General features: G+C 40.8%; 1 protein-coding gene across 2 annotated transcripts; it reads right to left on the bottom strand.

Moving 5' to 3' along the window:
* Positions 1-308: 308 nt before the first annotated feature.
* On the bottom strand, positions 309-16,018 carry LOC110502552 (tetraspanin-14). Of its 2 annotated transcripts, none has more exons than XM_021580672.2 (9): positions 15,868-16,018; positions 14,987-15,075; positions 9,872-9,922; positions 9,166-9,312; positions 6,425-6,595; positions 5,897-6,022; positions 5,655-5,705; positions 2,657-2,770; positions 309-2,559 (listed from the first exon to the last, which is right to left on the bottom strand). In XM_021580672.2, exons 2-9 carry the CDS (start codon positions 15,065-15,067, stop codon positions 2,494-2,496), a joined length of 807 nt encoding a protein of 268 aa, XP_021436347.1. In that variant the 5' UTR covers positions 15,068-15,075; positions 15,868-16,018; the 3' UTR covers positions 309-2,493. The 2 variants fall into 2 exon arrangements, with proteins under 2 accessions (XP_021436347.1, XP_036816013.1); XM_036960118.1 differs by lacking the exon at positions 15,868-16,018 and adding an exon at positions 15,461-15,662.
* Positions 16,019-16,536: the final 518 nt, after the last annotated feature.

Raw genomic sequence — 16,536 nt, 5'->3', positions numbered from 1 at the left:
CTGTGGCCAGGCTGAAAAAATACAATGCTGTCAAAGTTGCAAGACTCTCTCAATGTGGCAATAGACCTATTCCTAGTTATTTTAAAACAGTCAGCCATGAAGGTTGTTCAGGGTTTCTATTAACTTCCCATAATTAACACAAGAGGGCTCTAAAACACAGCTAAATCAGTACTGTTTAGAGTGTCAAATCCTTCGACCAAGGAGGCACAAAAGCATGTAGTAGCCTTTGCACTTTTCAGAATATCCAACGACCACCTTGTAAGTGTATGCCTGGGGAAGGTAATTTGACTAAATTATATTGTCATCTGTGATGTTTAACAAAATGGACAAACATACTTTATTGTTTATAAAAACCTATCCAGAATTAATTAAAATTCACATTTACAAAATGTCATTACATAAAACAGAACATCCCTTTTGTTAAAAACACTCATGATTACATGGAAACAATCAGTAACACACAAAAAACAAAGAAAATTGTCCAACTACATGACAGACATTCACCAGCAGATCTGCAGTTGAAGGCCTGAATGACCGTCAACTCCATTGCTTTCAATTGCGTCTTTTTATCTTGTAACTTATATAGCGCAACTCTAGCATTCATGCGATATAAAACCCCATAAAATATATCCTCAATCAACATTCCATAACCCGCCATAGATGCCTCTGTAAAGCTCCCCTTTCTATTACGAGGACAGCAGAGTATCTTTGGACAGGATGGCAGTAAAGCAAGCTCAATGTATGGAGGGACTGGCAGTTAACTAGCATGAGGCAAATACCTCTGCCAAATATGCATTCAGAACGCTTTGAATAATGTTAGGCCAGTGGTCACTTGGATGATTGCTGGGTGCCTTGAGGTATATAGTCTGGACTGAGGAGAGATGTTGATGGGTTGGGCATCAAGTACAGTTGTAATTGTATATCTCTATAAAGTTCAATCGGGCAGCCGCATCAACACAACAGCAAAATAATTAAACTCTGCTACTCTGATGGCTAACTACTAACTAATACTTCACTTACAGGTCATCTAACACTGATCAAAATAAAACATGTCAACTATCTACATATGCATTGCATCCACAATTCACTTTCCCTTAAGGAAAGTAGTATGTATCGCAATGATCAAAACTCAACTTCTGCTCAGAAGCATTTTATGCACGTTGTGGACTGACAAGTTATGAGACATGACTTATAGAAAAGACATGGCTTGACTGACAAGTCAGAGGTTCAGCAGTGCACATGTGGGTTTGAACAGCTGCAGACTGATTCAAATGGTTAAGAGCTAGCAGAATTTTCCCAATGTTTAGCTGAGAGCTAAGGGACAATGGTGGTTTCAGTTCAAAGCCTGTCCTAACCTCGTCCCCAGGGTCAAATTGCTGTTGCATAGAGCCTAGTAACACTGAGCAACAAAGTGGGATTTGAAAGGGGTGTGGATAAAATCGAGGTGGGAGACAGCGAGCCTGATACAGCGGTATTAGATGAGACTGAAATATGGCAAAAATAGCCAATCAATATAAATGTTCTATCACATAGCCATATTTTTGAGCTCAATTGATTTCAGAGTTTGGGATTTAAAGTTTATATCTGAAAAAATATTTCTCGAAGTGTACTTTCAGATTTTCTGAACTCACTTGTTTAAATCACCTGTGCTGCTCGAGCTTTAAAGTGCTCAATGTAGGGGGAGGTTCTAAGGGTTATGCTAGATGGTGATAGATTAGCCAATTAAAACAAATGGTTGTTTCGTCCGTTCCTGCCATAGACGTTCAGTCGAGTCAAGTTCTGAGGCGCTGTGAAACCAGACGGTTTGACAGAGAGAGAGCCGGCTTGTGGACGATAATAGCCATCACACAATGCGGTGCTGAGATCGTGTTGATTCAGAAAGAGCTCTAGGGCAAAGTCTCATATTGGAGCAATTATATCTTCACTGATGTGGTAGACAACTCTTACTGCTCACACAGTCTGATATTCTACAATTCTCGTCATGAAAAGCTGCAGGCCAGAGAGCACACCGTTTAAACAATTGCGACGACTTCATTGTTGTTTTTTGATCATTGTTGAGGTATGATGAATTCACCCAGGATTCTACCTGGGTGTATTGGTTAAGACACTGTTCCCGGGAAAGATGTTCAGAGTGTCTTAGGAAAACAATACAAGAATGTACCAAAAACATATTTAAAGGGAAACCCAGAGGCTATTTTTAAGTGGTTCGTTGAAGTCTGACTGCAATCCTGTGAGAGAAGGCACATACGAGTCTAGTTGAATAAGGCAGCTTCATGTCCACTGTGCAGGCTCTGCAGAGGTATTAGTCTCCAGAGACTGACAGAATAGTCCAAAGATAATGAGCCATAGGTATGGAAGAAGTATTTTTGTCCTCTTCTCTCATCCCTTGCCGGGCCTCAGAAAGGGAGATCAGAAAAAGGGCGGAATGGATGGTGGACAGTTTCTCTCTCAGTACAGTGCCCCGTAGGCCTATGCATTCCACCACACCCCTCACTAGTAGTTAAACCTGACCTTCTCAATGTCGACAATCAGTGTCCGAGCCAAGAAGATGCCCATCATCTGAAAAGGCGGAAGAATTCACAGCATTAGCCAACAATAGATATGAATCCCATCAGCATATAAACATGTACTCTCATTTCAATATAGATATATTTACCTGAAGCAGAGATATAATGATGAATACTCCAGCTACTATGTAGAGATTCCGTGGAAGCCATTCCTCTAAGGCTGGGATGCAGCCCTTGATGTAAATATAGTTGATCCAGTCCCCCTGAAACAGGAAATGAGAGCTATATGGAATGCTCTCCCATAACTTTGTATATACCGGCTTACTCAAATCACCTTACACTAAGTACAAGTCTTGGTGCACTTAATGTATCTTGTAGGATAGATCAAACTTGATTGTTTTTTCAAATACCAAAGAAGATTTGACACCAAGTGTTTGTTGCCAAGAAGTTTCCCGACTTAGAATATATATATTTTTTAAGTCAAAAGGATGCATTTTGCTATTGTGTAGCTATTATCTATGACAGCCTATGGCAATATCTCAGTGAAATTAATATTGACCATCACAAGGGGCAGAGGAAAGGTCAAAATTAGCAAATAGATAGTTCTTCTGCAATTAATGGGCGGCAGTAACAGAAAGGTCGCTGGTTTGAATACCCGAGCCAACAAGGCAAAACATATATTTGTGCCCTGGAGCAAGGCACTTAACCCTAATTTGCCCCAGGGGCGCCATACTACTATGGCTGACCCTGTAAAACATATTTCACTGCACCTATCCGGTGTATGTGACAAACGAAAAAAATATGAAGAATTGATGAGTCATCTATGATGAATAGTGAAACTCAGCTCTTCCATTTCAACATAAAAACTCCCATTTATCTAGAAGCATCTGCTCTGTCTAAGACATTTTTCCTGGTAAACAAAGAAGACAAATCAGTTTGCCTCATAACTTTGAATAACAATGAAGATGAATAGTTCCTTCTGAGCCAGGGGACCAGAACCGATGTAAAACAGGGTGGATTTGCAGAAAAACAAATTTAAGCCCCAGATTTGAGAGCGACCACTGGAACGCTAGGCCAAAAAATAGATAAAGAATAATTTATTTTCAGCCTGCCGTTCTTCGTAGTGACAAGAGATTAACAGGGACAGGAGGGAGCCTACCTTTCGTTCAGCAGTGATAACACGAAATCTGTGTTTCTCCCATTTGGGTAATGGGAAGAAAAGGCACTGTCGATACAGCTTAAATGACCTGACACTAAAGCCTGTATTATCTACCCTTAAGAAGAAATGGAAGTTTACTTTCTGCACTGAAATGTAATCTATTACTTTACAATGTTTACCTTTCACAAAAACAGTCTTACTACAGCTAGTAGAGGTGGATTGTTGCAAACAATAGACTTGGATGCATATATAGGCCATATAAACATACAGTTAAGACATGCAGTAGGCTATCATAAATACAAATAGCGATTCCTGCAGATTATGTGTGGTTATCAAAAGTCGCTTTGGATAAAAGGGTCTGTTAAATAGCATATATTATTATATGTATACATACAGTTGAAGTCGGAAGTTTACATACACTTCGGTTGGAGTCATTAAAAAACGTTTAAACACTCCAAAACATCTACTTTGTGCATGACAAGCAATTTTTCCAACAATTGTTAACAGACAGATTATTTCACTATCACAATTCTAGGGGGTCAAGAAGTTTACATACACTAAGTTAACTGTGCCTTTAAACAGCTTGGAAAATTCCAGAAAACGATGTCATGGCTTTAGAAGCTTCTGAGAGGCTAATTGACATCAATTGAGTCAATTGGAGGTGTGTGTACCTGTGGATATATTTTAAGGCCTACCTTCAAACTCACTGCCTCTTCGCTTGACATCAAAAGAAATCAGCCAAGACCTCAGAAAAAAAATTGTAGAACTCCACAAGTCTGATTCATCATTGGGAACAATTTCCAAACGCCTGAAGGTACCACATTCATCTGTACAAACAGTATGCAAGTATAAACACCATGGGACCACACAGCCACCATAACGCTCAGGAAGGAGAACTGTTCTGTCTCCTAGAGATGAACATACTTTGGTGCGAAAAGTGCAAATCAATCCCAGGTACAGCAGCAAAGGACCTTGTGAAGATGCTGGAGGAAACAGGTACAAAAGTATCTATATCCAAAGTAAACCGAGTCCTATTTTGACATAACCTGAATGGTCGCTCAGTAAGGAAGGAGCCCCTACTCCAAAACAACCATTAAAAAAGCCAGACTACAGTTTGCAACTGCACATGGGGACAAAGAACGTAGTTTTTGGAGAAATGTCCTCTGGTCTGATGAAACAAAAATAGAACTGTTTGGCCATAATGACCATCATTATGTTTGGAGGAAAAGGGGGAGGCTTGCAAGCTTAAGGACACCATCCTAACCGTGAAGCACAGGGGTGGCAGCATCATCTTGTGGGGGTGCATTGTTGCAGGAGGGACTGATGCACTTCACAAAATAGATGGCATCATGAGGGAGGAAAATTATGTGGATATATTGAAGCAACATCTCAAGACATCAGTCAGGAAGTTGAAGCTTGGTCACAAATGGGTCTTCAAAAATGGTCATTGAACCCAAGCATACTTCCGAAGTTCTGGCAAAATGGCTTAAGGACAACAAAGTCAAGGTATTGGCGTGGCCATCACAAAGCCCTGACCTCAATCCCATAGAAAGTTTGTGGGCAGAACTGAAAAGGCGTGTGCGAGCAAGGAGGCCTACAAACCTGACTCAGTTACACCAGCTCTGTCAGGAGGAATGGGCCAAAATTCACCCAACTTATTGTGGGAAGCTTGTGGAAGGCTACCCGAAATGTTTGACTTAAGTTTAAATTGTTTAAGGTAATCCTACCAAATACTAATTGAGTGTATGTAAACTTCTCAGCCACTGGGAATGTGATGAAAGAAAAAAGCTGAAATAAATCTCTACTGTTGTTCTGACATTTCACATTCTTAAAATAAAGTGGTGATTATAACTGACCTAAGACAGGGATTTTTTTACTAGGATTAAATGTCAGGAATTGTGAAAAACTGAGTTTAAATGTATTTGGCTAAGGTATGTAACTTCCAACATCAACAGTATATGTGATGTGTGCACTGGATAGAGTCATACCTTTAGATGTTTACGGACATCATAGCCACACTGGGTGTTTAAAACGGAGTCCTGCAGAGAGAGAGAAAGAAACATCTCAAATTAGTCCGGTCAGTGTCAAGGACTAACAAGAGGCATACCTAAAAATGAGCATGCCAGTGGCAGTTATAACAACTAGTACAGAGTAACTTATTCAGAGATGGATAGTGAAGGAGCAACGACACCAAGAGAGACATGGAGATAAGGGTAAGCAGATTACTCACTGCAGGGTCACTAAGGCAGCAGGAGAAGGGCACTCCGCACCTCTCTCTGCTGGGGTTGTTGTTGGTGCAGTTGAAGTAGACGTTCAGGTTCCAGTCATCAGGCTCCTTGGCTCCGCAGCAGTGGTTCTAGGACAGACAAGAGGGAAGTTTGAGTCAGATGGTTCTAATGAACCCGAACACACCAACTCCTGAGGTGTTGCCATACCATACATCTGCCAGTGTAGGACTGAGCACACATTACACAGCCACTTAGAGGACAGTGGTTCAAGTATCATCAGGTCCGTAGAGACCAACGGGCCATCGTAGCAAGGCTTGTGAAAGCAAGCACACAATTATACACCAACACTAGGATGTATGAACCATCTCGGGAAGGGGTTAGGAGGAAAGGAAGGAAACAATGTGACAGAACCGATGTGAGGGACAGCAGGTTATTAAGTAACTTCGTGTCTCACATTCTCCCTGCCTCTATATCCCATTACCCACCCCCCACAGCAACACTCTGCATAGCTCTCGCTCTCTGCCTCTCACCAGCTTTTGCAGGGAGTCAATCAGGTTTTGCAGGTCGATGTCCTCTCTGTAGGCCTTGACGTTGGCCAGGAAGAAGTCGTTGATCCACTCTCTGACGTTGTCCTGGAAGACGAACGCCAGCACGGCCGCAGTCAGTTCCAGGAAGAAGATCAACCCGATCACCCCTGAGAACTAGAAGAGAAAAACAAGTTAACTATATGTGGTGGGAGACTGATAAGAGAAGCATCAGTAGTGCTCTGCATGGGTAGAAAAAAAACAGCTTAAAGATAAAACTATTGCATACCCTAATTAATGAAGGATGTGGTGAATGAAAAAAAACTCTCATGAGGACCGCCACAGGAAAGGAAGAACCTGAGTTACCTCTGCTGCAGAGGACAAGTTCATTAGAGCTAACTGCACCTCAGATTGCAGCCCAAATAAATGCGTCAGAGTTCACCTCAACATCAACTATTCAGAAGAGACTGTAAAATCAGGCCTTCATAATGGAATTGCTGCAAAGAAACCACTACTGAAGGACACAGATAAGAAGAAGAGACTTGCTTGGGCCAAGAAACAAGCAATGGACATTAGAATGGTGGAAATCTATCCTTTGGTCTGATGAGTCCAAATTGGAGATTTTTGGTTCCAACCGGCATGTCTTTGTGAGACGCAGAGTAGTTGAACGGGCGATCTCTGCGTGTGTGGTTCCCACCGTGAAGCATGGTGGGTGTGATGGTGCTTTGCTGGTGACACTGTCTGTGATTATTTTGAATTCAAGGCACACTTAACCAGCATGGCTACCACAGCATTCTGCAGAGAAACACCATCCCATCTAGTTCACGCTTAGTCAGACTACCATTTATTTTTCAACAGAACAATGTCCCAAACACACCTCCAGGCTGTGTAAAGGCTATTTGACAAAGGAGAGTTATGGAGTGCTGCATTAGATGAACTGGCCTCCACAATCACCCGACCTCAACCCAATTGAGCTGGTTTGGGATGAGTTGGACAGCAGAGTGAAGGAAAAGCAGCCAACAAGTGCTCACTCAGCATGTGGTAACTCCTTCAAGACTGCTGGAAAAGCATTCCTCATGAAGCTGGTTGAGAGAATGCCAAGAGTGTGCAAAGCTGTCATCAAGGCAAAGGGTGGCTACTTTGAAAAATATAATATATGCTTTGCATGGGAAATACACATGCGGATATCATCACGGTAGATAGAACCAAAAATCTCAAATTTGGACTCCAGACAAAATTTCCACCAGTCTAATGTCCACTGCTCGTGTTTCTTGGCTCCAAGCAAGTCTCTTCTTAGTATTGGTGTCCTTTAGTAGTGGTTTCCTTGCAGCAATTCGAGCATGAAGGCTTGATTCACACAATCTCCTCAGATGATGTTGAGATGTGTGTGTTAGTTGAACTCTGAAGCATTTATTTGGGTTGCAATTTCTGATGCTGGTAACTAATGAACTTATCCTCTGCAGCAGAGGTAATTCTGGGTCTTCCTTTCCTGTGGCGGTCCTCATGAGAGCCAGTTTCATCATAGCGCTTGGTGGTTTTTGTGACTGCACTTGAAGAAACTTTCAACGTTCTTGAAATGTTCCGTACTGACTGACCTTCATGTCTTACAAAGTAATGGACTGTCGTTTCTCTTTGCTTCTTTGAGCTGTTCTTGCTAATATATATGGTATTTTACCAAATAGGGCTGTCTTCTGTATACCCCCCCTACCTTGTCACAATGCAACTGATTGGCTCAAACGCATTGAGGAAAGAAATTCCACACAGTAACTTAAGGCACACCTGTTAATTAATGCTTTCCAGGTGCCTGCCTCATGAGAGAATACCAAGAGTGCAAAGCTGTCATTGAGGCAAAGGGTGGCTATTTGAAGAACCTCAAATAACATATTTAGATTTATTTAACACTTTTTTGGTTACTACATGATTCCGTGTGTAATTTCATAGTTAATGTCTTCACTATTATTCTACAATGTAGAAAATAGTAAAAAATAAAGAAAAACCCTTGAATGAGCAGGTGTGTCCAAACTTTTGACTGATACGATATATATATATATATATATATATTTCTGAAACAAACAGCTGACTGAAGAGTCAGTTTGAGCCAGTTTCTGTGGTAACATAGACTCTTAACATGAAACTTTGTTGCTTCTTGCTGAAACAAGCAAGGCGTTGCCTAGGTAATGCCCCCCTCCCTGCACCAGCAGCACAGAAAAATAGAATGAATAAAAAGTGCTTGGAACTTCTAACCCTGGCAATTTGACCGGTAATTTCATGAACTCAAACATTGTTGCCTGGTATATTCATGCAATAACTTCCATGGTAAAGTAGAATGTATGATGTTAACTTATATGGCTCATACAATGGAATACATTTTTTGCAAAAAGTCACTTGAGTTTAAATCAACAAACCACAACACATATTGATGGGTATACTTCATGCCTTGCTACTATGGGTAAACTTGCAATGGCCACCAGTCCACCCCATATACCATCACGCTTGAATGGGTATGCCCCTTCTATTCATGATATTTCTACGACAGCACATGCAGTCAAGAGGAGAATGATTACTTTTTTTCTACTCAAACGGTTATTACAGTTACCTCAGTCATTTGGCTGACCAATGACCATCACAGCCCCACTTGTAAGAGCAGCTAAAATGTGTACCAGTATTCTAATGGTATGCTATGAGACCCCCAAGAGAGAGATCGAGCAAGAGCAATAGGAGGAGTATTGTGGTGGTGCAGTACTCACAAACTTGAGGAGGCATATGTTCTCCCTGAGTGCTCCTACACATCCTGCAAAGCCCAGGATGAAGGTGATCGCTCCCACCAGCAGCACCAGCCACACGGGGTCAAAGCCATGCAGCCGTGTCACCTGTGTCAGGTCCAACAGTACTCCCTACAGGAGTGAGAACAGTTGAGTTAGCTCAATGGTTAACAGATCCCCAGGGTATTGGCATATGGCGACACAGGAATTACATAAAATACTGTATGACCTTTCAGACATTGATGAGAAGCTGATACCATTTCAAGCAAAGCATCAACATGCAAGTAGACAGTCATTCCGAGAATAATGAATGCCACATTATAAAGAATTAAATTATTTAATATATTGAATAAATTACATGGGATATCTGATTAAAAGCTGGCGTGTTATCCTGTAACAATATCTCCAATACGCATTTCAATAACCTCTAATGTAGCGGTTCAACCCTACAGAACAGACGATTAAAATGTGTTATCAGCTTCAAGCTGTGTGTAACAATAGGGGAAATTAACTGTGAATTTGATGGTTGTGAATGTTTTAAAAGATGTGATGGCAGTGATGACAAGTGACAAGTCTGTGGGCTGAAGGTCTGGCACAAACACAATTACACAAATAGAGTCAATTAATAGAAATAAGCTGTCTGTACAGTGGTGAAACATTTACAGGACAATGGGAGAAGCTGCTCCCTCACCTTCTCACTCCAGGCCCAGAACCCAATGGCGATGAATGCTGCTCCAGCCAGCTGAGGAAGGAAGCAGACCGACTTTTTTTCAGATGTGTTCACATTTTTTACTTGGTGTGTTCAGTTGTTTACTTTTATTTTTTACATTTTCACATAGGCATTAGGGAAAACTCTGCCACTAAATAATATTAAAGCATAACTAGGTATAGAAGAGGGAGCCTGCTAATAACGAAAACACTGACAATGTCTTTAATTTAAAAAGGGCACCAAAATTCAAGAAATTGCAAAAAAAAAAAACAGGAAGAGATGGGTCATAAGTGGTTATTGCGCATCTTTGAACTCAGAATACAGCTGCCCTATCAAGAGATGAATTAACGAGCTTAGCCAAAATCCAAAACAGAAGCGTTTCTACATTTCCTGTTGACACAAACAAAGAGAGGAAGCTAGCAAATATCTTAGTGAGTCTCCTGTTCCCTAGCTAAAACAGGAAGTAGGGGCTCTGAAGGTTATTTCTCAACTCTGGATTTTGGAAGGGCATTAGAGATATAGGCTAAAGAAATGAAAGAAAAGCTCACACCCTTCTTTAATTGAGAAATAAACAGAAAGAGGCAGTTACCAGTGGAGGATGTTATAGAGGGAATGGCTATTGAAAATGTGCTCTGTGTGGAAAGATTGTGGCAGGGGGCACCAGGTCAGCCAGCAGGGGCTGCCATCTGCCCTCAGAGGTGAAAAATGGTTTTAGTAAATCAATGTGTTCTCTACATGGGCTTCCCAGACATTCTTGTCTTAAAAGAACACCATTTTACTCCCTCCAGGATTTTGGGATATTTGCAGGCAAAAATGTGCAGTGATTGGTTGAAATTGAGCCCAATTTTGTACCACAGTAATGGGTCAGTTGTATGCAATAATATTGTGATGATTTGACTGACAGAAATAGTGCAGTGATTGGTCAAATCTGCAAGCCCTCGCATAATATGCAGGAAATTGTTGATTTTGCTAAATATGTTGCGATTACAAAATCCTGGAGGGACTGCTATATGCTCCATCTCATGCCGGGCGTAAACTACACGACTTTCAAAATCCTAACATCGCTGAGCCTCACATTAAACAAACGTCTTTGTTGTATTTTTTTTGTTGTTGTCTTGCCAAAGTAGTGGTGTGCACACTAAACGATGTGGCACAGACTGGGGGTCACACACTACAATATTCTTCACTTTGTCGTGAGGATTCTCCATACCACGCTGTCTCCTGAAAACAACGAGTGATTAGAAAACGTAGCTGGAACAAGCGGTGGCTAAAAACAGCCACAAACACATTCAATCAGAAATTCACACTTGCCATACAGAGTTGAATCACCCAGCCTACACATTTTGAATTGAGTAAAATTGCTTGTGAACTTCAGAGCTGTAGTGGTTTGACACTGGCTTAGGTTAAAGACAAGTACAAACACATACTAGTAGTAATCACTCTGGCTCGACAGTGGACACATTCTGGGTGTTGCGATACATCATCATCTCACTGGCTTTTTCTCTGGCAAGCTCTCATTGCTGATCAGCGTTCTCAAAACATGCCGTTGCACATCTCACTACAAGAGCACTGCAGATTTGTGCTGATAAAATGTGTTTGAAAAAATGGGAACACCTGGGATGGCCCAAAGACGGGATCGATAGCCCTCAGATTGCGTCGGTGACAGCCACGCACCTCGCGTAGGCAACAACATGGTGATTTTGTCTCCAATCTCAAAAAGATGTAGTGTATGCCTGGCTTTAAAGTTGCAGTATTCTTGAGTATCTGATTTACTGCTCATGGCTGACTCTAGCAAACCACGGTGAAGGAAGTTTATGATTTACTTCACCAACAGAGTGGAGCAGAGACCAGGCTTTTTGGAATCTAGCTCAGACAATATCAATTCACTCACGGGCAATACTTCAAAAAATGTTTTATCATGAAATGCCTACCGTGTACCTATGTTTGTCCTCTGTAGTTGCGGGCCTTGTTTGCGGAAATCCATACTTTTTCAATAAATGTTACTAAAATACAACCACTGACGTTTTGCTCATGTCTGTTTCTCAAAGATGGCAATTTAGCGTGAATGTGCAAGTGTCAATTGATTATCTGATGACGTAAGCCCAGTGCTCCAAATACTCATTGTCCAATCAAATCACAGCTGCTGTGCCGACCAATCAAATCTCGCAGATCATTACAGGTGCCAGTAAACCCAAAATTTGGCACATTACTTTATTGACTTGCAGCATTTTTCGGTCCAGAGATGAGGGAAAAAACGAGAGAAATCATAAAAACACACTTTTATTTGACATATTACAATAATTTTATAGCAGGGGTCTACAACAGGTCGATCGCGAGCTACTAGGAGCTTGCAGCCCACCTATGAGTAGCTCATCAAACAATTCTGAAAGTACATTACATTTTCAAGTGTCCACTGCAATCTAATCTAAGTATCAGATACTGTAAGCTCCCCGCTACTGTCTAATCAACGCAATATTATAAACTGGGTGGTTCAAACCCTGAATGCTGACTGGCTGACAGATGTGCTATATCATAGGTACGACAAAACATTTATTTTTACTGCTCTAATTACATTGGTAACCAGCTTATAATAGCAATAAGGCACCTTGGGGGTGTGTGGTATATGGCCAACATACCACACCTCAGGCCTTATTGCTTAATTATCCCAACCCTGGTTAGCAACTATTGGCTTAAAAAGCCAAACCTAACAATATCTCCCAATTAATTTCCATAAACATTGCCCGTCTGTCTGAGTGGTGCGCACGTTTGTCTATCACTGTGTTTAGCCAGTTGACGTGATAACGGTCTTGTGGGTTGACAGAAATACTTCCCCAAAACCGTCTCAATTAAATGTTACCTGCAAAGTAGGTGTACATGGCAGAAGTATATTATGAGTAATTATAAACTGAGTTGTTCGAACACTGAATGATGATTGGTTGAAAGCCGTGGTATATCAGACCGTATATCATGGGTATTGACAAAATATTTATTTTTATTGCTCTAATTATGCTGGTAACCAGTTTATAATAGAATAAGGCACCTTGGGGGTTGTGCCGTACTTAAGAACAGCCCTTAGCCGTGGTGTGTGTGTGATACCCCACCAGGCCGTATTGCTTAATTATGACATTTGAATCTATTATTTGCTTACTTTGACATGAAATGAGCAGCAACAGTACAGAACCATGGCTGCACATTAGATGCCACATTCCTCACCTCGCTAGATGTGCAAGTAAAGGATCAGGTGCAATAGAAGGGGAATTACAAGTTTTTTTAAATATTTGTTCATTTTCTTCCATACACACCCCCCCCCCATAAAAAATGGTCTTCACATAAACAATATGTTGTTTATCTATGAACAAGTGTACATTTTAGAGTAAAAAAAACAAAACAAGTAGTGTCCTACTTTTTCTTGTACACTAAGGAACCAGGGAAGAATTGCAGGCGAGATGAGACAAATGAGTAGCTCACAAGATGTTTAATTTATTATAAGTAGCTCTCATGCTAGAAATGGTTGGCAACCCCTGTTTAATAGGGGTGCTATTAAACGCTAGTAAAACCAAATGCATGCTTTTCAACCGTTCGCTGCCTGCACCCGCACGCCTGACCAGCATCACCACCCTGGATGGTTCCGACCTTGAATATGTGGACATCTATAAGTACCTAGGTGTCTGGCTAGACTCTAAACTCTCCTTCCAGACCCATATCAAACATCTCCAATCGAAAATCAAATCAAGAGTCGGCTTTCTATTCCGCAACAAAGCCTCCTTCACTCACGCCGCCAAACTTACCCTAGTAAAACTGACTATCCTACCGATCCTTGACTTCGGCGACGTCATCTACAAAATTGCTTCCAACACTCTACTCAGCAAACTGGATGCAGTTTATCACAGTGCCATCCGTTTTGTCACTAAAGCACCTTATACCACCCACCACTGCGACTTGTATGCTCTAGTCGGCTGGCCCTCGCTACATATTCGTCGCCAGACCCACTGGCTCCAGGTCATCTACAAGTCCATGCTAGGTAAAGCTCCGCCTTATCTCAGTTCACTGGTTACGATGGCAACACCCATCCGTAGCACGCGCTCCAGCAGGTGTATCTCACTGATCATCCCTAAAGCCAACACCTCATTTGGCCGCCTTTCGTTCCAGTTCTCTGCTGCCTGTGACTGGAACGAATTGCAAAAATCGCTGAAGTTGGAGACTTTTATCTCCCTCACCAACTTCAAACATCTGCTATCTGAGCAGCTAACCGATCGCTGCAGCTGTACATAGTCTATTGGTAAATAGCCCACCCATTTTCACCTACCTCATCCCCATACTGTTTTTATTTATTTATTTTTATTTTTCTGCTCTTTTGCACACCAATATCTCTACCTGTACATAACCATCTGATCATTTATCACTCCAGTGTTAATCTGCATAATTGTAATTATTTGCCTACCTCATGCCTTTTGCACACAATGTATATATAGACTCCCCTTTTTTTCTACTGTGTTATTGACTTGTTAATTGTTTACTCCATGTGTAACTCTGTGTTGTCTGTTCACACTGCTATGCCTTATCTTGGCCAGGTCGCAGTTGCAAATGAGAACTTGTTCTCAACTAGCCTACCTGGTTAAATAAAGGTGAAATAAAAAAATTAAAAAAAATAGCCTAGATTTAATTTACAAATGTCAGAGATTCAATTAATGGAAGTTGCCATCTTCGAGAAACAGAAACGAGCAAAGTTGGTGGCTGTATTTGATTGTTTATTGAAAAGGTATGAATTTCAGCAATAAAAGAAAGGCACGCAACTAGAGGTCAAACATTGGTACAATGTAGGCATTTCAGGATTTACCTTTTTTTAAGTATTGGGCAAATCGATGTAGTCTGCGCTAGATTCCACAAAGTCTGGTCTCTGCTCCACTCTCTTGGTAAAGTTCATCATAAACTTCCTTCACCATCGAGTGGAGTTTAGTCCGCCAGGCAAACTCAGGCCAACTATACAGCATATGCATAACTACATTCATAGCATAGCACCAAATGAGACAACGGGGTGCCACAGCATGTCTGCATTACTCATTGTTTACAGGGTTACCTACTGCTTTTGCTACTTACCCAAAATATGATGTTGTAGCTGAACATGAGGTACTTGTAACAGAAGCTGACTTCTGCATTTTCATAACGATAGTAGTGCATATTTTCCCCTGTGTTGAGAGACAGGAGCGACACAATGACAGTTAGCACACAGATGGAACAAGATGTTAAAGGTTGACCTACTAGCTAGTTAATTATCTAACGTTATTTGTTTATCCAGCTACATGTTCATAAGGCTATCACTTAGCTAGCAACATAGTTCGCTCACTAGCTAACGTTAGCTAGCTCATCACTGAATCAAAGACTGAAATAGTAGCCAGAAAAATCCAGATAGCTAACTAACGGCAGTTTGGCCAGTTAACAGCTAGCTAGCTAACCATCATTCGATTTGCTGCACACTGTCAGAACACCAACAGCTAGATAACAATAGTTGCTAGCAGAGTTAACGCTACTGTAGCTAGCTAACGTTAGACAGCTTTCTAACGGATTCGTTACCTGGCTAACGTTAGTTGGTCAACACAATTCATGTATACGGTGGCTAGATAGTATCTAGTGATAACCAGCTAGCTATGATACAGATGGAAACACAGCTAATTTCACTATGGCTAGTACTTAGTTGCTATCCGGAAAATAAATATATGCTTGTAAACATAAGTCATTTACTAGTTAGCGAAAATAGCTAACGTTAGTCAAAGATTAGGACTCAGTGTTAGCTTCGTTGCTAGCTAGCGTAGCGATTAAGACAGTGTTCGTTTAACTAGCTAGCTATCTTGCTCAAAAACAACAAATTCGTCAAACTTCACATTTTCAATATAGATAAAGTAGCTACGTTAAAAAAAACAAGTTTTTATATTTATTTTATTCGTTGCGACCTATCAACTTTCCAATTATCAACAACTCACCGCGGCTTTGTTTAGCGCTGCACTGCCTGTTGGCAAAATATATATCTTGATTGAGTTTCGAAAACTCTTTGGAGACTTTTTTTTTTTACTCCACTTCCTGTAAGGGCAGCAGGCCACGCCCAATTTTCTTCTATGTTTTTGTTTTCGTGTTACCAAAAGGTTACGCGTTTGAACTTTCATTGATATTTGATTGGGTAATAATATAACGTTATTTGTTTATCCAGCTACATGTTCGTAATGCTATCCCGTAGTTAGCAACATAGCTATGCAAACTCAACAAATCAACTTTAGCTAGCACTTAGCTATGCAAACTCAACAATTCAACTTTATGGAAATCCAAAAAAACACTCAAAGATGGACACATCACGAATTAATATGGTCAATAAATGACACTAATACATCAAATAGTTTATTTGTCATTTTCACAGTTAAGCAGATGTTATAGCGGGTGCAGCGTAATGGTTATGTTACTAGCGCCTAACAATGCTGTAAAATGTCAAACAAGTAGAAAAATAATTTTAAAAAATATTTAAAAAATAACACTGAAATCAAGATGTTGTAATGACCTGACTAGATCATAAAGGAACAATTGTCCAGACAGAGGTTTGAGTTTACAAATTGACGGTTTATTAAACCAACTTTACACAGGCTACTGTTTGGCCTAGCCCA

The sequence above is a fragment of the Oncorhynchus mykiss genome, chromosome 23 (genome assembly GCF_013265735.2).
Source record: "Oncorhynchus mykiss isolate Arlee chromosome 23, USDA_OmykA_1.1, whole genome shotgun sequence".
Classification (NCBI taxonomy): Eukaryota; Metazoa; Chordata; class Actinopteri; order Salmoniformes; family Salmonidae; genus Oncorhynchus; species Oncorhynchus mykiss.
This window is presented reverse-complemented; position numbering and strand designations above follow the sequence as displayed.